This window comes from Cryptomeria japonica, chromosome 3 (genome assembly GCF_030272615.1).
Source record: "Cryptomeria japonica chromosome 3, Sugi_1.0, whole genome shotgun sequence".
Taxonomy (NCBI): domain Eukaryota; kingdom Viridiplantae; phylum Streptophyta; class Pinopsida; order Cupressales; family Cupressaceae; genus Cryptomeria; species Cryptomeria japonica.
In genome coordinates, this window is record NC_081407.1 from 504,659,968 (window position 1) to 504,683,683 (window position 23,716).

General features: G+C 36.1%; 1 protein-coding gene across 2 annotated transcripts in view; it reads left to right on the plus strand.

Moving 5' to 3' along the window:
- The window catches only part of LOC131044787 (protein PSK SIMULATOR 1), a 163,180-nt gene that overhangs the window by 90,369 nt on the left and 49,095 nt on the right, over positions 1–23,716 (plus strand). For both annotated transcript variants that reach the window (XM_057978229.2, XM_057978224.2), the window contains 2 exons: positions 6,766–6,863; positions 11,053–11,122. In XM_057978229.2, the coding sequence (XP_057834212.1) occupies positions 6,766–6,863; positions 11,053–11,122 (168 nt within the window). The remainder of the gene's footprint in view (positions 1–6,765; positions 6,864–11,052; positions 11,123–23,716) is intronic.

Below are 23,716 nucleotides of genomic sequence, written 5' to 3' on the forward strand. Positions count from 1 at the left end.
ATGTCAATGGAATAGGTGCTCCTTTGTGTTCAGGCATGTGCATGGCCAGAGGAATGTATTGATTTTTTTGGTTGTGTTTAGAAAGTTCCTTTAGTGTCCAAAAGTGTTAAAAGGGTAAACCAGGCCAAGTGAAAAAAAATTAAAAAAATACTAAAAAGTGATATCCTTGTGGACAAGTGTGCACTTTATAACCAGGTGTTAAAAGTTTGACAAAGTTAAAAAGGAGCATGTAATGCATAAGTGCATGGCTGCAAGAGGGGATGCTTAAAAGACTAAATCAAAATGTGAAGCATCCATCCTGCTAGGTTTGATCTGGAATTTTTGCCTTTCGAGTAGTTTGCTTGATAATTTAAATATGTTGTTTCAGATTTGCAAGAGTAATGGCATTGGTTGATACACATTTAAGCAGATTTCTTTGCTCAGAAATGAAAAACATATATTGACTGAACAATAAAGATTTACATTTGCACACAACTGAAATGAGAAACGTATATTGACTGAACAATAAAGATTTACATTTGCACACAACTGAAATGACAATCTTCTTTTAATATTCAATAGCTGTTAAAGAATCACAAGAAAAGTGATGCAGAATGCTTACCTTTCACTCAGATTTACATACATCATTCTGAAAAATGGAGTTGCAACCTCTAAAATGTGCATTGAATCATTAATATGGCTCAGATTTACTGCCACGTCCAGGTATGTTGCACAGGTAATCCTCACATCCTCTATGCTGACCCAATCATCCAAGGGTAAAACTCATGACCAGTTCTCATGAATGGAGAACTCTCTTTCATTTGACTCTTCAATCTAGCTCCCACATCCAGCATAAATATGGAGATAAGCGGCAACATATAGATCCTCGCTCCTCTACGTGCCACCTTCCAACCTCTTTCAAATTGCCCTTAAAACCCCCTTCACCATGGTGTCAGTGTATCCTTGTTTAGCAGTGATCAAACAAGCTTCCAAGTGAGGTGTCCTTCAATTTCTAAGTGGCCAGCCAAGAAGAACCAATGATGGCGTCCCACATTCGTATCATGTAAATATTTCTTGGAAAACTCTGAAAATCGTCTTTGCAAGAGACTTCAGTAATTTCAATCTTCCATTGTGTTGTGCTCGCACACACACCCTGCTTCACAGGGGACCCCTCTTTGTTTTTGAAGTCTGTCCAATAGAGAGAAAGGCATGTGAGGTCGTAGAAGCAAAGGGAAAATCGCGAAACCTTCATAATACCCAAATTCGTCCATAGGCTAAATGTTAAAATCTTAGGCAAAATCCAGGCCGAAATTGCAAAGGAGGCCGAAATACACAAAGCCTATCAAAATCGGCTTCCAGGCCGAAATTGGCAAGAAGGAGAAAACTCGCGAAATCGGCTCATAAGACAAATAAAATGAGAAGAATCCTAAATCGCGCGAAGAGAGTGCAGAGGCCGAAAAGGTCGGAATAACTTAGAAAATTGAAATCGCGCAAAATGGCCTCTTAGGCCGAAAAGTGAAAAGAACGAAATCGCGTCATAGTTTGCAAAAAGGTCCTATAGGGCAGAACTCGCGAAAAATCCTTTATAGCTGAAAGTGGCAAATAAATCAAGTCGTGCGATTTCATACAATGGAAAATCGCGAAGTTAAGGAGCAAAATCCTGACAAAACTAAACCGCGCAGTAGAGGGAGAATAGTTGAAAATAAAACTTAACTCCCAAAATTGGCTTACAAGTCAAAAATCATAGTAGTGAAGGAAATAAATCGCACATTCTGGCCCTTCGGGCCGGAAACCATCTTCTAAGCTGAAAGCTAAGTCTAAAAATCACGTAATATCATTATTTGGCCCGAAACTTAAGGCTCTCCAAAACTCGCGAACTTCAAATCGCGCATTCGGGATCAAATGGCCGAAATTCATAAAGAGGGGAAGATCATGAGCCGATAATGGAAAAGCTTTAAAGAGTTCGAAATCTTGCAAAGTCACAGTTTAAGCCGAAAATGCCAAAAGGGTTAATATCGCGCATTTTAATCATTTCGCCCGAAGTTTGCAAATGAAGAGCTAGTCGTTTACAATAAACCCTAGGTTGCGCAATATCATCATAAGCCGAAAATCGTCAGGTTTTCAAAATCCTGCGAAGTCATCACAAAGGCCGAGTTTCATGAAGGAGTTCAAAATCACGAAAAATAAGTCTCCAAGCCGAAAAACTTTACATTCAAAATCGCGTTATTCCCCCATATTGCCGAGAATGACAAAAAACTCTTCAATTGTGCAGAAAGGCTCAATAGGCCGAAAAGGCTAAGTTCGCAAATTCGGAAATTCGCTCTCGTTTGCTTGAAAATCTCAATTAGCCAATATACGAATTCAAGTGGCAAACTTTCAATTCATGCTAAATGGCCGGAAATTTCCAAGTCATGCAACATCACCATTTTGGCTGAAATGCAAGCAAAGGCTCATAAGATATCAATCGCGCTATTCACTCTTTTTAGGCCGAAAACGAAGGCTAAATCTCCCTCATTTCACACCAAATACCTGAAACCCTAGAAGGTGAACAAAAGATGCATCTCACAAAGAGCTTCTCAAGCCTGAATTCCACTGAGACGAAGCCCGACATCAGTGAAAATTTAATATTTGTCAAATTAATTTAATTAGTTTTTCAAATTGATTGATTAAAGGTGAAATTGATTGTTTGCAAATTGATGACATCGGGAGGAGCTAAAGTGATGACTTAACGCAAGATCAAAGACAGGTGCTGGAAGCTAAAAAAAGGTGTAGGAGCGCGAGATCGGAATTGGGCATTGGGAAGCGTGCCGCTGGTCCCCAAATTGAAGTCCACCAACCAGACCAAAGACTGAAGAACATTCAGAATGCAACAAGTATGCATTCTCGAAGGATACACAACTAGATTTAATTCCAGAAGTTCAGTTCCTAGAAAACTGAAATTGTTTAATGTAAAACTGCCTGTGGGCCCCACTCAAGATGTTTTGAAACAAAGGGGAAACAGGTCAGTTATGGACAACTATTCCCAACCACCAGGAGGACCGAATTAATGCCAAACAGTTGTAGGCAGTTGAGATAGTGGTTGGGGAGATAACTGAGAATTGCGTAACTGAGAATTGAGTGGGCATGGGTTAAAGCTGCAAGCTTCTGGAAGGGAGATTGCAACCCTTGGATGCAGTCCATCTTGGCCATCAATTCAAATTGTAAATTCTATAAAAGGTAGGGGCGTTTCTTTTGTAAAGGGTTAGACTCTAGTTAGATTATAGTTAGGTTGTTAGATTTCAGTTAGAATAGGTTAGAGTTTTGTAGAAGGTTAAATTTTAGCAGTAGCATAGAGATGCTGCATAAATTGTTGTAATAGTAGCTGGAATCAATATATGAACATTGAAGAATGGTGTTTATTGTCTTTGTTTTCTGCTGTTTGCATGGTTTCTTTCAGCATTTAGATAGATCTTTCTTTTACGTGTGTAGGTATTTGATGGATTCAGGCTCATACCATTGAGGATATATTGATTGTATGTTCTTGTGTATGGTTAGTCTGAGCCTTTAATTGCGTTTAGTTCAATTGCAGGTGCCCGTCTGAGCTGTGCCAGAATTGGGTGCTTAGCCATGCTCCTGCAGTCTGAAAATCTTCCAAGTCCCCTTGAAGATTGCACCGTTCTTGCGAGGTTGTGAGTTATTCTGGCCAAGTAGGGATTGGTTATGTTGAATCCGTCTACCCGCATACCAACCTTATTAATCTTAGGTTTCCCAAACTCTTCTCTTTTGATTTTATTTCCCAGTTCAAGAATCAGATATTGACCAGCTTGTTGCAAAACGTAAGACCCCTTGTGCTCCCAACAAAACACATCGACCGTTGAGTTATCCTGTAGTCAAGAACTGACATTTGGACCCTTGAGGTTGTCCCCAGTGATCAACTAAAACAGCATTAGGGCTTCCTTATACAAGAGAGGATAGGATACTCAACGAGATCATTCTATTCTGCGTTGGCTGGATAGAGTTGCAGCGATGCAACTTTAGCCACGTCAACACATTGTTAATCTACTAGTGAGAAACCCATGTGATCTCTCCAATAGCCAGCTAGGGTAGAATCTTGCACTACTGAAACTAGCAATCCCTTAAGAGTTTTCGTCCTAGGGTTTCTAGCTCTAAAGAAGCTCTCCGAATTCCAAAGGAAGAAAAATAATCTAAAAATTTGAAAATAAACTTTAAAACATAATTTTATAGTAACCCTAGGAAACTTCTAGAAAGGCTTTTCAAATTTCGTTACTTTCTAATATTTCATTTAAATCTTGGAAATATAGTGACTTTAGCAATTCTCTTTAAATATATTACTTAAGTCAATAACTTTTTATTAAATTAATTAAATAACATTACCCTTAAAATATATTTTGTCAGACTATATTTAAATTAAATTAATTATTACCTTTTACCTGACTTTAGCCTACGAGAACTAAATAGGCTAATTAGTCGCTCCGACTACTCCTTGGAAGGGGATATTACAATAAACTGTTGGTGTAGTGATGTCTACCTGAAATAATCTTATCATCTCAACACTCTCAAGTGTGAATTTGCAACAAAGCCCAATATCTTTAGTAGGGGTATGTAGAAAGTGTGCATTAAGTTTATTATGTTGCCCTTCTAGTCATTTGGGAAAATTTTGCATTTCAAATGTTGACTCTCACTTGAATTAGTTGCCCCTATTGGTGTCAAGAAACATTGCAAACCAATGAAAATGAGTTTTCTTTTTTAATGGGTCTTTGGAATGTGGTGCCAATAACTTGGAAGGTAGATCTGAATGCAGTGGATCCCAATTGAACTGCCTGTGCCTGTGGCTGGGGTTTACCTGCCATCAGTCGGTTCTTGGTAACTCCTTCAAATTCATCATCCAAATCAAGATTCTCGTTGCTTTCGAATGAACTCATCGCTACTTGAAAAGAGATGCAATAAAAAACCACAAATGAATATAAGATGCAACAAACTTTAATACATCTTAGCTGAAAAACAACAGATTTTGCATGCCAAGAATAATAAAACATGACAGCTTTCGCAAGCCAAAAACAAGAAAAACAGCTGCTAATAAAAGAGGTTTGAAGGTTTGAACAAGTTAAAATTTAGAAGAGATGCAATAGAAAACTACAATAAATAACAATATGAATATAAGAAACAATGAACTATAATACATCTTAGCTTAAAAGCAACAGATTTTGCAGGCTAAGAATAATATAATATAACAGCTTTTGCAAGTGAAAAAAAGGAAAAACAGCTGCTAATAAAGGAGGTTTGAAGGTTCGAACAAGTTAAAATTTTAAAGTTGGTAATGTTTGGAGGTTTGAAAAACTGAAACATGACATGTGAGTTTGTAATAGCAGCATGAAGGTTTGATAAGAAAACAACAAAAAATGGAAGTGTTTGCAGCTATGGGCAACAAAAACAAAGAAACATAAAATTGAGTGTATTTTACTATTTATATACCTTCTTCCTCCTTTTCCGCTTGCTCCTCTTTCCTCCTTTGCCCTTTGTTTTTCTTCACCACTCTTAAACTTCAAGTTTGTTGAACTTTCTTATTGTTTGCAAAACCAAAAATATGAAATGCAAATGGAAACAACAGAATGAGGGTAGGCTAGGGCATATATACATACAAAGCCCCACAAGCCTTTAGGCTTTTTAATATTAAAATTTCCAAGTATTTTTTTTTCCATTCATGTTACGCATTGATTGTCTGTGGAGGAGATCAAGGATGTCGCAGGGACATTGGGATGCTCTGGTATCCCTCATTATGGGACGTTATAGGGAACAACCCCCATGGTGAGGGTGCATCCCCATAATTTGTAGAAAAATGGGGATGGAGTGAGGAAGTTCTGTTTCTGTTCTTCCATCCCCAAAATGTTCCAATACCCTGAATGCCAGAAAACTCCTAGGGATGCATCCTCAAGGAACACAGATAATTGTATAGAATGTATAGAACTATCTGCTTGTAGTTACATCAGCTTTTCCTTGGAATTGAATTTTAGTTTGTCTAATTTATCTGCACATTTACAATGTCTCAACTTTCAAGGATTATACTCTTTTGAGTTGGCACAATCCATACAATTATGAGTGTTTGACAAATATCTTATCCATCAATTAGTCAGGATGTTTGCTTTTGCCTTAAGACACTTTTCTTGTTTTTTCTTTGGTTTATCTTCAAACACTTGTTGCTTACTGTTAATCTGATGTTTCATCTCATTGCTTCAAGAATAGTTGATTTGTTCTAAAACTATTAATGAAGTGATTAGAGACTAATGACAAATAGCTAGACTTCTTTACATTCCTTATTGTTCAGTTTATCTTTGTACTTTCTCAAACTGTCTGAAGGTTGATTGTGATTCAAGTGGCCCCAAAGGTCTTCCTGAATTGCTCAAAGAATTCCTGATTTTTTTCTATATATCTGCATTGTAGTCTTTATTCCAGTAGATTATTGCTTTTTTATGCTTAAGAGTTTTTCCATCTTCTATGCTATTCTACACAGTAAATCATATCAATAGCAAAAACAGAACTTATGTTTTTTCATCAGGATTGAAGTTCGTATTTGGGCAAAAATTGTAATTTCTTTTTGCTCTCTTACACATTTTTTATTGGTTTAGATTTTTTTTTATTTATTGTATGGTGTTATTTATGTCCTGGATGAGAATTTATTTTAATAAATTTATTATATGTTTCCTTTGATCTTCATTAGCTGTTCCCCACAGCTCTCCTATTCCTATTCAGAGCAGAAATATAACTAACAAGGAAGTCGTTGTTTTGTAGGGGACAGTATCACAATTTTGCGGAGTGAGTTAAAGAGCCAAAGAAAGCATGTGAGGAATTTGAAGAAGAAATCGCTTTGGTCGAAAAATTTAGATGAGGTTGGACAATTGCTCAATCTGAAGTCCACATTTTTGTTTTTATTCTAAATTGGTCAACATTCTGCAGTTTAACTGTTTGAGCCAAATCTTGAAGCCTTAAAATGATTTAGTCAAATTTTACTTGTATAGCTTCTGTTTCAATGTGTACTTTCAATGACTTTGTCTGTCTTGTGTGCTTGGAAAGGTCTTCCTATGTAAGTGATTAAACTTATTGAATGTCTAAGCACACATTCAATAAGACTGTGTGAAAGGATAGGGAGCAGGGCAAGATTACTTACTAATTAGGTTTGATGTAAGACTGCAATGAGTGTTAGCATATGAAATGCTTGAATAGCTACTGATTATGAGTCTTCTTGTCATTCTGACATCTTCCTTGGGCTAGAGTAACCACATTGTTAAAACGTTTCTCTAGGATAAGCCAAGAAGGTTAGGAGAGACCAGGTAAGTAGGAAACCTTGGACTCTGATATGCATGGCTTGTGTTCTCCTCTTTTTTAATTCAGATCTCTTAAAAATGATAGTCTCTTGACATATGTCCTTAGCTGACGTTGCCTGCTGTAAGTTTGCTAAAAAATCTAGATATAATTCATCGAAGTCCTTTGAATTGTCAATTTAAAACCCGTAGATGTTCAGCTGAAATATCAGTTTGTAACTCTGGAAAGTTGACCAATTTGGATGTGGACAAGTTTGTTGGGCTGCTAGAATATGAAAACTGATTGCAGGGTTCAAGTCAAAATTGTCACAGACAGGTTTTGGTCTAGGATGAAGTTATACAAAGATCTAGAAACTGGATTCTGAAAGCTAAAGGGAGATCAAACTAAGCAAATTGATGTCATGAACAGTTTGACGGTGGAAAAGGGACGTATAGTATGTGATGGCATCTCTTGATATATACAACAAAGGGCAACATAGTTTCTCTGGCCAATGCCAACCCCAACCAAGGATAAATGAATAAACGGGACCTGCAATGCACAAAGTATTGAACAATACTGGATGCTGAGAGGGGTGGGGGGCAGCGGTGAATTAGCGTACGCTTAAAACTTGACCAGATTTAACTCCTTTACTTAGCATTCATTCCATCTACCATATGCATGAAAGTAAATAACTGAAATCTCAAAAGCAAACACACATAACACCAAGTTTTTTATGTGGAAAACCCAAAAAGTGAAAAACCACAGTGAGAATCACACTCACAATATATATGAAATTGTTTACAATTTTTAGGCTGACCACCAAGGAGCTCACTGCTCCTGAGAGGATTTGCAAGACAAAGGCACACAACCACCTTAGGGCAAGATACAAGGACTTGCACAGCTAAAGGTCACTTCTTCATGGCAAGACACATAAAATTATTCAGAAACAATAATGTCAAAAGATTGAACTGCAAGAATACAGCATCCACCAAAATGCGGATTACAGTTCACAGTTTAATACTTATCTAAAACATTCTTCATCACTGTTCTGTAACACATTTGAACCTGTAAATTACTTTGGATTAGCTTCGCATATCATACACGCTTTTTTTTCATTCATTTACACAATGATTCTGACATTTATATATCAACCACAACACCTAGAATATCCATTAGGTTGGTCAAAATATATGTAGCGTATGTAAGCATAACTGTCGACCTCAAAAACAATCTCTAATGCAAATGCGGAAGGGAAATGAAACGTGTGAAGATTCACACCATGTCGGCACACCTTCCATATATCTCCACAATAGCTCTACATCCACATGTAACTGCTTGGACCAAAAACACACAGGTCATTTCAAAAGGATAAAACAGTTAACTCATTTTGAAACAGTTAACTTCAATCTTCAATCTGGATCAAAACCAAAAGTTGTGAATGACCACAGAAGCATCATAAACCTACAGGGAATTCAAGATAACTATCGGCAACATTCTGCCAACTAACAATCTGAGGAATGCCACTTCTCAAGACTGCATTGACTGTAACTCAAACAGAAATATCTTCATTTGTAGATCACTTTGTCTTTCAGAGCATGATATATAATGAGAATGTACATCCAAAAATACTATTCTAAAACTGCATAACCATCTGATGTAAATCCGCTACGTACCGGACCAAAATGTATGACAGACTGTTCACCGGAACAGTCAGACATAGCTGAAACATTATGCAACATCAATCAGAGCTCCAGAATCATCAAAAGACTTCATCCTTTGCAATTAAAAACATCTGTAAATATCTTCCCTTCAATTCCACACACATCGGCACCAAAAAAACAATTACATAATTATCTAATATACACCTTCCAAAGTCCGGACCAAGACACCAGACAAAAACACCATAATACACCATATTTTACCATTACAAGCATTCACCAACATATTGTATACATCCATATGACATCTACACAACTATACATTACTGCACCACATCTGGATTGAACCGGACCATATAATCAACACTATAATTCCAGAATCCTTATGACAAAGGTATAGTTCACCTTTTACAATTTACAAATCTGTAGCAGCACCGTACTGAACTAGACCATTGTATCGAACTTCAGTCGGACTGGACCAAAAACCTTGACTGCTGTAAAAGACTATGTCTAAGTAGCTCACATCTGGAACAACATCCAGATCAAGAAGTTTGACATCAGTGACAACATAAATCAATATTTTTGCAACACAAACAAGCCCTTTTCTAAGAAGAATCAGTAGTGAGATTCATATGTACTTTCCTACACATAATTATGTTGAAATGGTAGCTAGCTTGGATACCTATCTATTGTATTTTAATGTTGTCAATGACAATTAAAATACACATGTATTATCTATTAGGTAAATCGAACTTAGGGCTGGGCCCAAATACATGTAACTTGTAATTATGTCTTGCTTGGGCAAGACCTATATATAATGTAACTTGTGGATAGGACAGGCCCTATAAATGTAACTTGTAATTTGGTCTGACCCTAATTGGGCGATGTAACTTGTGGTCCTATATTGAATGTAACTTGTAGATAGGGTAGGCCCAATATGTATTTTTAGCGATTCTGTAATCAGGCTGGGCCCAAACTCATGTAGCGTGTGGTAAAGGCAATCAAACAATAACATCTTAATACGTCGACCTATTTGGATGATGTACATAAATAATTATTAAATTAACAAGGCAGGCCGACTTGAGACTTGACACCACAAGTCAAGTATATAAGCAAGTCATTTGCATAGCATAATGAATCAATTTACATACAAGGCGAATCATTCTTAAGGCTGTCAACACATGTAATCTGCTCTCCAACATTTGGCGATCTCTCTCTCTCTCTTGTGCGAACTTTCTCCTCATCCATTGTGTGAAGCTTGGCTGTTAGGTGATGCTATCAAGATCTTGCGAAGCTAATGAAGACTTGGCTTGAGCGAATTTGATCGTGATGATAAGGGCTGCAATCTCTATTATCATATAAAGAGGAATTCAGATCTGCTATCTTGCTGGTTGAACAGCAATCTGAGATAAGCACACTTGCCTTGTATTTGCCTACATTTGAGATAATACACATTGTACTTTGTGGCTGGGTTTTTCACCTCCAAGAGGGAGGTTTTCCCAGGGTATTGGTGTGTCTTGTTTTGTGTATTTATTGCTGTTACTGTTCTGTTATAACTCGATTATTTAAGATTAATATCTGATTGCCTAAAATTAACCAATTACATTTGCAGAACAACTGTAGTATTCGTACGATTTTATTTGTTTCTTTTATGTAGTTTTTGTTTATATTATTTATTTACAATCAAATTATTTTTGATTCTGTCTTTTCATCTATTGGCCTGTTGTTAATTTTTTAATCAGGGCTTTTTTTCTCTCTTTTCTAAATATTTTTTCTTCAATTGCAGCAATATCCTCTTTAAACTTGTATATCATATTAAACCAGGTTTTAGAAGCCATGTCTTATAGCAACAATCTACCAGAGAAATGAGTGTCATAAAGATGAGAGCTTAGATGCTTATACGTGCAATTTTATATTATCTTTAGATACTTACAAGAGATGCTTCAATTTATTTTGTCCATTGCTTTAAATTTTTTCATCAAATATCAGTGTTGCTGTGAACTACTGTTCATGTAACATGTGGCTATTTAAAATATGATCATTAGTTAACAGTTCAAGTTTGTAACGGTCACAAACTGTACGAGTTATTACCTAGATCTAATATAGATTTGCATTGCAGGTGATGGAGAAACTTGTGGATATTGTATATTTTTTACATCAAGAGATCCAGGAAAATTTTAAGGAGGCTGGTATGGAATGGCAATTTAATACCTTCACATATGGATTTATTACTTCTGGTGCAATTGGGCTGTAAAATGGATACTGAAGTTAAAATGCTGCAGTGATGGGAGATAAATTCTTGAATATAATGCTGCAGTGATCGAATGCCATCCAGATAGCTTCCTTGCATAAAATAATTTAGAGGGATTGGTATGAAGGATAAAGTAGAATAATGAACTAGCTGTGCTATAATCTCTTGGTGATAGCCACTGGTATCACCCCTGTCAAGAACCTGTATTAACTGTTTATATCATGTACAAAAATCTTAAATGTGTAACTCAATATAATTTGAAACTGAACAGAATTTTGAAATAATTAGAAAAATCCTATGGTGGGATTGCGTTAAAATATGAAATTGATTAAATGTTTGAAATTCAGGAAATATATTATGTAACTGAAACCTGAAATTGCAGGAAGTGAAAAATTATAATACTCACCTATCCCTCTGTGTTATACACTCACTGTGAAAGCTACTGTTGTTAGCCCTGCTAGAAAACTTGCTTTAATGTAAACCAAAATGTGAAACCAAACAAAATTGGAAAATGAAATCCGCAACAATCATAAAAATTTGATACTGGGAATGCTATAAAATATGGATGTTTTGAAACCTGTGATGTAGTATTTAAACCTCTGAAATTCGTTTAAACTGAAATGTTAAATTACAGAAAGTCAAAAGTGTAGTGATCAATCAATGATATCAAGTTTCCACAATCTATACTGTTTCTTGCTTTGGCTTCTGGATTTGACACACAATTGAATCCAGAAGCCAAAGAAAGAAATATAATGATCAACTAAATGTTTTACAATCACCTTGAAAACCACCATTATCAGCTCATCTTGAAAACTTATCCTTCACAAAATTCTCAATCTGAAAACCAACAGAAATCTTAAACTGAACAAAATTCAGAAACAATAATAGAAATCTGAAATAAATGCAATATTTGAAATTCTAAAATCTGTCAATAAAGTGGAAATCTGAAATTTTATACCAAAGAATATAAAAAAGGTTGAAAAATTAAATATCTATTTGTTTAACTGCTGGACGTTTTTATTAGTCTGAATTCCAAATACAATTACTTACCTGGATCTTCCTTTTGAAAGTATATTGATACTCTTAAGGCCTGAAGTCCTATTAATAACGAGTTCCTCCTATTATTTCTTCACTTCATGTATGGGAATGTTAAAGTAATTATTGTTTAGTAATGGTCTTAGTTGTAGGCTTTAATAAGATTGTTTTGGCTTCAGGATAGACTTTAGAACATTCTTATAAGCTTTATTAGTTTATTCTTTTTAATCCTACAAAGTGATTTGTTGCCCTTCATTGTTAAGATATGTAAGCTTGCTCTTGTTTCTTATTTAATTAATGAAAATCTTGGTAATCCTTTTGTGTTCTATATTTTGTTATATAGTATTAGAGTACAGCTAGAGTTTTGGAAACTGATATTGTGAAGACCTAGGTGTTGATGTTGTAGCGACAGGAGATATCTTTCTCCTAATCGCTGTCGCATCCCTTATTTACATTTTAATTATTCATTATGATCGCTGTCAGCAATTTATCTCTTATCTAACTATTATGTTTTGTGAATCTAATAACTGTTTTACTGAATATGTTTTCTTCATTTAGTAACCGATTGTTAAGTGTTCTTAATTCTATGCGATTAAGTTAATATGCTGATCGGGTTGCTAAGTGGATCGCAACCTTTGGTCAATGATCATGTTCCTAATCGAATGGAAAGTCATGTCATTTCATTGACATTGATTTGTATCCATATATATCCATTGATCGGGTCTATGAAGGTGAACAAGATATAACGGCACAAATATTATAGCCAAGTGCAGAACAGAGAGTGCGTGGATAATATACAGCAGTGCTTATAACTGAGTATGCGTAAATACACAATCTGTGTAGTTCATGATTTTAACTGGGAGTGCGTGGATAATCCCTGTGTAGTTAGTGATATACAATTCAAGGAAGATAAAAGCGACGATATATATATATATATGCTGTGTGAATAATATATTGTGTGCAATATATCCTGTGTGCTATATACATATATACTGCAACATATATATATTTATATTCACTGTGAAGATATTACTGTGCTCATTAGCTTCATCTGTGAGAAACTAACAGACCTGAATACAATATCATAATTGATATCTTCACTGATAGGAGATATATATTCAGATATAATTTTGTTTTAGAGCAGTAACATCAGAGATATAGCTCTATATCTCTGCAATTTCAATTCTGATCCATAAATTAACACTAGGCATGCCAGAGGCAGATTGTGAAGATCATATGAAATCATGTTGTTGTTAGAAAATCGTGCAAGAATTTAATGTTGAAGATCATCAATTTTTTATTGGAAAATCACGGTTTTTTGAACAGGGAGAATGGGTGCCAGAAGGTGGAAATTGTGCGCCAGAAAATAAATAAAAAATTGTATTTTCTTGTTATGAATATTTGCTACCATTTTTTAATTATGAATTGTTCATATTTTTTGCTTAAAAAAATTGTGTAGAATTTTGAAATGTGTAGGATTTTTCTTTTAAAAATAGTGCTAGCTTGGGCACATGGAGGCTGTGCAAGGTCCATTTTACAAATTCATGTGCCAATTTGTTTGATTTATTTTGTGGGACAGATCAACAGAAAAAGGTGGTGTGGGGCTGTAGGTCAAAAAGAGTGCCTTTTTCTGTTGTTATGAATAGGATTTCAGATTTTTTTGATAGCTACAACTAAGGCATGAATTTTTGAGTTTTTTTAGTCTAATTGGCAAATTATAGGTTGAGGGAAGGAAGATCATTTTAAAATGGCTTTGTTACCCAATATCATGTTGGAAGGAAAGTAGAGATTCTCTAGAACAATTTATAATACTTGGAAGCAGTTTATGTTCATATTTTTGAGTATAGATGCCATGAAAATATCAGCCTTTGTAAAGATACCCATCCAATGACTGTGGGTAAAAGACTAGGACAAATTTGATAAATGTGACAAACAATTGGTCATGTTGATTAAATTATTTGTCATAGACAAAATGCTTCTAGACGTCTAATCTAGGATAAGTTCTATTGAACTTTGGAAGCATCTCTAAAAGCTACATGAGACTTCATACAAGGGAAAAATTTTATTCCCTGAAGAAAGTGCTATTTTTGATAAGGATGGATGTGAAAGCATCATTGTAAGAGCATTTACTCAAGATCAAAGGCATCAAAGATAATTATTCAGCCATTGGCTGGAAGATGGAAGAGAACATGATGGTAATAACACTAAAATCTTACCACATGCTTATGAGCATTTTATTGAGTCCTTAAATATCACTACTACTAATGAATGTTTGAAGAGTAGTGCAATAAGCTCTTACAATAGGACAGGGAAGAAAAGTTTGGTACTTGCAGTGATGCAAAGGGTGTTAAAAATGCATTTGTAACCAAAGACAATGATAAAGGAAAATAGTTGAAATGACAAGGCAACAATTAGGAGGCATCAAGGAATTTGAAGAATGTCACATGTCATTATTGTGGTATGATGGATCATATTAAGAAGCATTGTAGAAAAGGTTGGCTGATAAAAATTCCTACTAGGGAGGGCCTTAGTAAAAGTCTCATATCACAGACCATTCATAGGAGGAGCTAGTCTTCTATGCATTTATGGCCAAAATAATAGCAGATCGGTCCAAGTCATCTGCATGGTACATAGATTCAAGAGCATCACATTACTTCATCAACTGGCAAGATTGGTTAACAAAGTACACTACTAGCTTTGATTTAATGATCTTTGGTATTTGGGAGTATACGATTGTCAACAAAGGGAATGTGCAAATCCTTTAGAGTATTTTTTTTTCTTAATGTGTACTAGATCTCTTCTTTAGCAAACATAAATTATACATAGTTGACAATGAGATTAAGAAGACTATCACACTTGGTGTTCATGGATTGTATATGATGGTTGACATTGGACAAGTCATTAGCATTGGTAGCCAAGATTGCATTTGACATCAGCGATATGGACACCTAAATTTATTCTCTCTTGGTTGGCTCGAGAGAATTTGGTAGATGGACTTTTTGGCATCTAACAAAAAATTGAAGGTGTTTGTGGAGCATGCCAAGCAAGGAAGTAGCATGGAACTCCATTTTATGAGGGATAAGCTTGGGTAAAGAGAGTCCTATAGCTAGTTCATGTAGATATTTGTGGACCAATAAACAAGGTATTAGTGATTGGTGCCATGTATTTTCTTTCGTTTGTTGATCATTTTAGTAAGAAAATGTAGGTATACTTTTTAAAATTTAAATCAAATGTGTTCAATGAATTTGAAAACTTAGTAGAAAGAGAGTTGGGCTGTGATCTAGTGTCCCACCCTGGTGTGGGGCATAATGAACCTCCTCTAAGTTCTAGTTTGGAATTGATGCATTGATTTTGTGCGATTGTAGGATGTGTTTTGAGAGTTTTTTCAATGCAAATGTATAAACCATCATAGATTAAACATATACCACTTTGTTACCAACCATAGTTGAACTACTCGCCAAAACCAAAAACTAGCCAAGCCCTGAAAAAAATACTCGTGAAAAACTCAGGCAATACTCGGCAAAAACTCAGCCAAAAACTCGAGAACTTTAAAAATTGCTTAAATTTAATTAGAAATGCTTTTTTTTTGCAAAATTCAATGAAAAGATGCATCCCATGAGTCAATAAATGAGAACACAAAAGAAACAAGCTGAGTCTAGATATATTTAAATGCAAAGTGTGTACAAATCGCATCATCATGAGGAATGTTGATGGCTGGAAGCAAAATAGTAAATAGTTTTTGCCGAACTAAAAGTAAATAAATCAATACAATTACATCTTCCTCTTCCCAACTCTAGTAAAAAGTAGAGGGGAGGTGGAACTAGAGGGTCTAGTCCTAGAAGTTTGTTGTGGGCGTGATTGTGCCTCCTCACTCGGTATGACTGGCTCAGACTGTGGCTCATCCTCCATCCTAGATGTAGCTCTGTCTCCAACTACACCTGACACTGCAATGACTCCTCATCCTCCTCAATGTCATCCATTGTGAAACCAAATCCACCCCCCTCCTCCTTCGTAGCCTACCTCTCCAAATCATTAATGTCATCCTCTGTAAACAATGGAGGTTGCTCCTGCGATGTCCAATCACTATAAGGATCTACATCATCCAAATCAATTGGACTAGCTGGTGCTTCCTCTACCTTCCTTATGCACAATCGAAGATTATATTGCACAAAGACAAGGTCATTGAGGTGTTTTTGAGCTAACTTGCTCCTCTTCTTCGTGTGGATGGCCTCAAACAAGCTCCAATTGTGCTCACAACTGGATGAACTACAAGGTTAACATAAGATTCCGAGGGCAAATATTTTGAGATTTGGGGTATTTCCACCCCAACTTTGCCACCAAGCATTTGCAAAATAAAATTAGGTTTAGGGTAGCACCCCTCGTTGGGGTCTGAGGGTGAGAAAGAGAGGGGTAGAGACATAGGTCTAGATTTTGGGGGAGAGAGGAGAGAGTGACATGGAGAGTGGTAGAGAGGGGGATAGAGGAAGAGTGATAGGGAGATAGATAGGTCTAAAATTGGGGGCAGATAAAGTGACTTAGATCGAGAGAGAAAGAGAACGTTGATAGGAGCATACTAATTATTGAAATTTGACTATCTGAAAATTTAAAAGATGTTCTAAAACCTAGAATTTGCATTATAACTCCTAGAGATCTGAAACCACTCTCAAACATCCTGCCAATATTTACATGAAATATAACTTAAAGTATAAGATTAGGACACCATATGACCCCTTAGGAGCATATGATGTCCTAACGGGTCATATGGCATCCTAAGGGGTCATATGGTGTTCTAACACATGTGTGGCCCCTTAGGACCCCATAGGACTCGTAACGACACCATTTGGTGTCGTAAGGGGTCATATGGGGTCGTAAGGGGTCATATGGGGTCGTAAGGGGCCACACGTGTTAGAACACCATATGACCCATTAGGACATCATATGGTCCTAGGACTTATACTTAAATGTTATATTTCATGTATATATTCTGATGAAGAGAATAAGATTGACTTGGAAAAAAAATAGATAATTTTTTGACATGTTTGGGCCTCTTTTTTTGATGATGTAGCCGAGTTTTTTTATAGAAACTCGCCGCCAAAAACTTGGCGAGTTTTTCCCAAGAACTTGGCGAGTAAAAGTCGTAAAAACTCGCCTTGAAGAAAAACTTGTGAGTTTTTAATTACTCGCCAAGTTTTCTTCGAGTAGTCCAACTATGTCGCCAACAATAATAATGATAACCCAACTTCAAATGAACTTTATTTGCTATTGATATGAGTCCGATTACAAAATAGTTCAGGTCTGATATGAAAATCAGACTACAATAGGCAATGGTAAACCTTATCAACTTAATGATTTGAACATACAACATATAAAAAGACATACCCGTTTAGTAGGTCCTTCATTCAGGTAAAATTATGATCACAAAATAACATATAGTAGCTGTTTCAATGACTTTAATGGCTGCTTCCTTGGGACCGATTGTCTGATATGAGAAATGGATGCAACAGCACAATATCCTCCAGAAAAAGTCCGTTGAAACTTGATGAAGGCTCGCTCCAAACAGCTGCCTTGTAGCTCTGATTTCACCAAGCTAGCAACCACATATGATACTCGGAAATACTAAGTTGGCAGCCACTTAGGTCACTCAGAAAATTAGTCGCAACTCTTCCGAAACTGCCCTTTTCAACTTAAAAAACCTCTTGACCAGGAAGTCTGATCTAGGCGCTCAAGAAGTCCAATAGAGTCGTAAAAAACTAGGCGACTAAGCCTAGAAATCTCCACTTTTCTATGGAGCTTGTATGACCTAGGTGAAACTGATTTTGTTGCTGATGGTGATCCTGCAACCCTCTAAAACTACTTAGAATCTGCTCCACACACTGGCAATGAAGAAACTCATATAAACTATATTGAATAGCAGTAGAAGTGTCTCTTTCAAGCTCCAAACATGCCCAAGAAGGGGTCAGCCTAGCAAGGAGGCACCTCACTTAGCCATAACGAGCATGTGCTTCTTCAAAACTGATATTCTTTGTTGCACTGATGAGATCCCTGAAGTAGAATCTCCCTACACACCCTAAGATGATCTTCCACAATAGTAGGTGTGATGACTTGTGAAGGGTTTTGTCTACACAAGCTGCTCCAAACCCTAGGGTTCAACCAAGCTCCTCTCAAGAGGCAAGAGTGAAATAATAAACAATATAACATAACAAATGACTCCTCAACTTGCCTTTTTTATTAAACTCCTAAACAATAATTAGGGTTTCTTTCCCAAGTGCCACTTTATGATCTTAATTATTGTTTTATTTAATTTCTAATGTCTTTAATTATCTTTTCTTTCTCCTCCAAAGGGTGCTCACTTTAAGTCACTATTTTTTTTATTATTTCCAACTCCACTTGGAGTGGTGTCCAAGGAAAGTGACTTTATTACAAAGTTAAATTCATAACTTTATAAAAGTCTAGCTTTTAGAGTCGCCTTTAATATCATTTGCAATATTACAAATAAGTTCAAAATGTAGTGAACTCCACTTTCGCTCTCTTAAGGCATCCATACTCTCTAAGATATTAGGTGACTTGTATCATAAAGTTCGCTTTTGATGTTCGTTTTTAAAGAAAAATATTAATTTAACTTAACAACCTTTTTGCAATATCATAAAATAATGCTTTGATACCTCCTAATCCACTCAATTATGCCGTCAAAAGTCTGAGAGAATCAACCCTACATGGGTTTTGTTGGTTGAAAATTTTGTACACCTAGGAAGACGTGCAAAATTATGGTTCAGCCACAGCACGTGAGTTAAAAACTTTCCTAATTCTAGGGGAAGGTTCCCCCCTTCCTGCTATTACAAATTAACTATAACATATAAACACTAATCTAACTTGGGTGGGACAACATCCTTTTCTCTTTTTCCAAAAAAGATGATACTCTTTTCTCTTTTCAGAAAAGAAACGACAACTAGAGTATCAAATACAAAAACTTAAGAAATTTCAACAACTACAAAGATTTTTATATAGAAAGAAGCAAAGTTTCCATGAAAGTGCAAAGTCTTCCGTCACTTCTTTGGGATGGGAACGTAGAAGAAAAACTCAAAGTCTTCAATTTTCTGCTGTCCTATTTACCTTTCAAAATCATTTGTATGATAACAATGTACAAAATATAACAGCCCTCTTGATAGGATGCACTCCAAACTACTATGAACAAGAACAATTATAAACACAAAGTCTTGTAACTTTTCCCTATTATGAACACCTAACTATGCTAATTTAATCCTCAATATTTGTAGCACAAAGTCTACAAGAAAGTAGATCAAAGCTCTTTTCGATAGCTTCATTAAAACCTCAAGTATATGCAGAAAAATATATCACTATGACATAAGAATACAATGGATGTATGAACAAAGCCTCAACACAAAGTCTAAAACTCAAATGTTCTCCTTATATTGCTTGAGAATTCAATTTACAAGTATAAAACACACAGTCTTTATCGCTGTAAATTTCTGCAGAGTTTTCTTGCTTGTCCAAAAAGATGAAAATTACATAGAGAACCCTCCAATATATAGGATAGGGGCTAAGAGCAAAAAGTGGGAGAAGTCCAACTAACTAAGGCTTATTCCACAACTAACTCTAACTATCTATGAATTATTCCAAATTACAATCCTATTGTGTTTCAACTTGTAATTTGTTTACATGTAATTACAAGTTACAATAATACAAGTAATGTGACTACTTGTAATTACAAGTTTTGATATTACATGTAATTTGTCAAAAAGGGAAAAAACATTCTACAACAAAACAAAGACATAAATCAAGTGTCTCGAGACACTTCTTGTTCTTCTCTATTCTTTGCCATGAAAGTTTGAAACTTACTAATTGATTCCTGCAATTCATCAGGATCTAGACTTGCTATATTCCTTGCAACAACAGTTTTGATGATAACATTGAAGTATCTCGCGGTCACTACTCTATATTCTTCAAAAATAGTTTGCATTTTATCAAGGAAAACGTGGCAATTCACAAATCTATTGATTTGAAGTGACTGTAAATTGCTCGGATTGAAGCTCCTGATGAAGCCTTGATACCAACTCAGAGAGTCTCACATTTTCAGGAAGCAACTCTTTATCTTGACTTACCATCTTGCAAGACATTTTCTTAAAATTGGAAATAATATCCCGCTCCACTTCTATACTCATTTCTAGAGCAGCTTCTATATCTTTTATTAGGTCCTTGATAACTAATGACTTATTGATCATTAGTTCTTCAAATTCAATGTACCTTTCTTTGTTTGGTATCACGGTGTTGTTGCACAGGATTTCCAACTTTACTTGATCCATTTCATGCCAAACTTTCAAATCTTTTTCAATGGATTCCAGACTTTGTTTAAAAGAGTCTAAAGTCTGATTTAGCTTCATTTTTGCTTCCCTTACATTGCTCAACACCTACAAGGCTTTCTTCACCACTTGAGTACTTTGATCTGCCAGTTGATCTACCCAAGTATGAACAACTTTGGCTTTTTGAGCAGCTCTTTCAACCTGTTTGATGGACTCTTCAGAAGTAGAGGAATTCAAGGGATCAACCTTCTCTGAAGAATTAGTGATCTTTTGAATCACTGAGATGAGTTGTGCATTTTCCTCCTTGAACTTATCCTTATTCACTAGCTTGCAATCAGGAGACCCAAATGCAAGTAAGAAATGAAACAAGACTAAAGAAGGCATGAACTTGCAATCGGTTTTGGAGACCTGATTGCAAGTAAGTGACGTCAAAATTTCGTGCACATGTTGGCTTGCAATCAGGTCTTCAAGACCCAATTGCAAGTGTAAGGCAAAGATGAACATGATGACACAACTGCAATATGGAAGGAGGACTTCCAATTGGGATTTAGATACCCGATTGCAAGCCAAAAAAGATCATCACACAATCAAAGAACAAAAACGTTGAAGAGGGAGAATGCCGTCGAGCTCCTAAAAAACCTAACACAAGCACCAAAAAACAGAAAGGAAAAGCAAGCGACTAAACTAAAAAGGGAACACAAACAAAATCAGAGGGAAACATTCACTATGCCAAACATACCTGGAAGAGAAACTGCATGATGCTGAGAAAACTCGCCCAATTTCAAGCGCGATTTCTAAAAAGGACTAAATGAAATTGAACATTCGTCTCCAAGAGTTATATGAGCGTTCAAAGAAGAACAATCCTTTTGCAAATCAAACTCATCTTAAATGAAGCTCCCTTGAAAGATGTAGATATGAAAGAGCAAAAACGAAGAGCAAATTGGGTTTCATAGGGTTCGATGCAAGTGAACAAAAATGCATTTCATTTTGCTTTTATAAAATGAACTTGTAATTGGGTTACAAAAGCCCGACTACAAGTGAGGGAAATTGCACTTTATTTTGCTTAGCTAGCATATACTTGTAATCGAGTCTTAAACATCCGATTACAAGTATGCATTTTTTTTTAAACAATGAACTAGCTTGTAATCGGGTCTTAGAGATCCGATTACAAGTAAAGTGCATTTACTTGTAATGACATTCAAAAGTTCCCGCTTGCAGTGACTGTCGTGAAACCTGAAATTGCACAGAAAGGAGGAAAAAAGAAGACAAAAACCAACAAAAATCAACAAAAACCTAGACTACGAAGGCGAAAACACTTGCTAGCAGCTAGACACAAATAAATGTGAGTTTTGAACCTCGTAAAACATGCTTAAGAGATGAAAACTACGAATTTTGAGCAAAAATTTGTAGGGGTTGTCAATTTTTGAAAATTCAAAAATTAAGACATGTCCTGTATCGATCCTATTAGTCTACAAGGACCTAATGATAGACTAACCTTGATTGGCTAATACTGGCTAAGAAGGGGACATTACAGTCTGCCCTCCCCTAGATTGCTTGCCCACAAGCAATCACCTGTATCAAATCTACATTAAGCAGAAATGTTCCCTCCAATGCTTGTATCCCAAATTAATCTAGGACCTTGGTATGTCTTCCCTTGTACATCTCCTTCAAACTTCCGCTGCTCCATTCTAATAAAAACATCACTATGCCTCGAGTTGTGAAACAACACATTGTGATCCCAATGAAGTACTGTACCAAACATACCAATGCCAGGATCCGAAATCATCACATTATCAAGGGATGACGGGGGCTCATTGCCAACCTCCAATAAGGAAAAAATGATATAAATCTTCCCAACTCCTCCAATTAGCTGCCGTCCCCAAAGGATAATGTGAAATCTCTGTGATTAGTAGTACAGAGCAACTGTTTCACACCAATATGTGGGTCAGAACCCAAAGAATTAAGGTTGAAATGCTTCTTTTGATGTGTAAATCATCGTGCCATGTTTCAAGGCTAAATGAAACTTACCCACTCCAAGTAAAACCCACTCAACACGAATAAGAATGGTCATGCATACCTTGCTCCAATAATGGATCATGAGGGAATAGTTTATTAGTGACTTCTCAAAGAGTGTTCCCATGTTCACAAAAAGTATCCTCATCATAAGAGTGGTGTGTTAACACACCAATTGACCCGTGCTCATTTTCATCTGCTGATCTAAAATCAATTTTTGGCAAATCTGAAATTTCAATCTTAACCACATACTTGTCTATCCAATATTCAGTGTCTTTGTTGCAAAGTTCGGATTTAGGCTCACGTGATGACGAAGGACTGCTGATCATATTCTGAAAATCCGAATTTCCTGCCCATTTTGAGATTAGGACAGCATCAGGTCCAGTGTTGTGAAGCAACTTATCATGTAGTTCAAAGGTATTTGGATTCCCAATCAAGAGTGATTCATCCTTAACTTCTTCTATCTGTGCTTGCAATCCATTACTAGCTGATTCAAAATATGTAGGCACAATCTTCTCTTGTTGCATCATGGTTTGAGTCTTCATTAAACTTACCAAATGATATGTCTCGTCATTGTTAAGCCCAATATCATCAGCACAAGGAGAAATTTCTGATTCATAACTTATTTCATGTCTACATAATTCTAATGTCTCTCTATGCTTGGCTGTCATAAGAGGCTTATTCATCAAATGTTCAACCTCTATAGTACCTTCCCTTCAAGGAAGTAGGGAACTATGATACCCTTCCGTTTGATGTCTCGCATGATCCGTGTGTTTGACTTGTTCTTCAACTTTTTGAAGGTGTTGTTTTGCATGAGCAGCCAACATCTTAGTCTCCTTAGCTCTTCCCATTCGCCCAAGACCAAATTTATTGCATTGAAAACAATAACCATTAAATGATGGGTACCTTTGTGCATTTGGTTGACGAATAGGTGGGCTTCTCGTAGTAGATTTTTGATTCCAGATTTTGCTTGCATCTTCAGGTTTCTTTTCTGCTTCTACCTTAACTTCCTTGCCTTTGACTTTGTCATTTTGATTTGAACATTCACCGGTCTGAAATCCTAGTCCAGTCTTTCTATATGAGATTTCTGCATGTTAATCAAGTTGTCCTGAAGTTTGCTGTTTACATGAACCTTGGTTTCTGCCTTGAGCTTCTTCACTTCTTGTT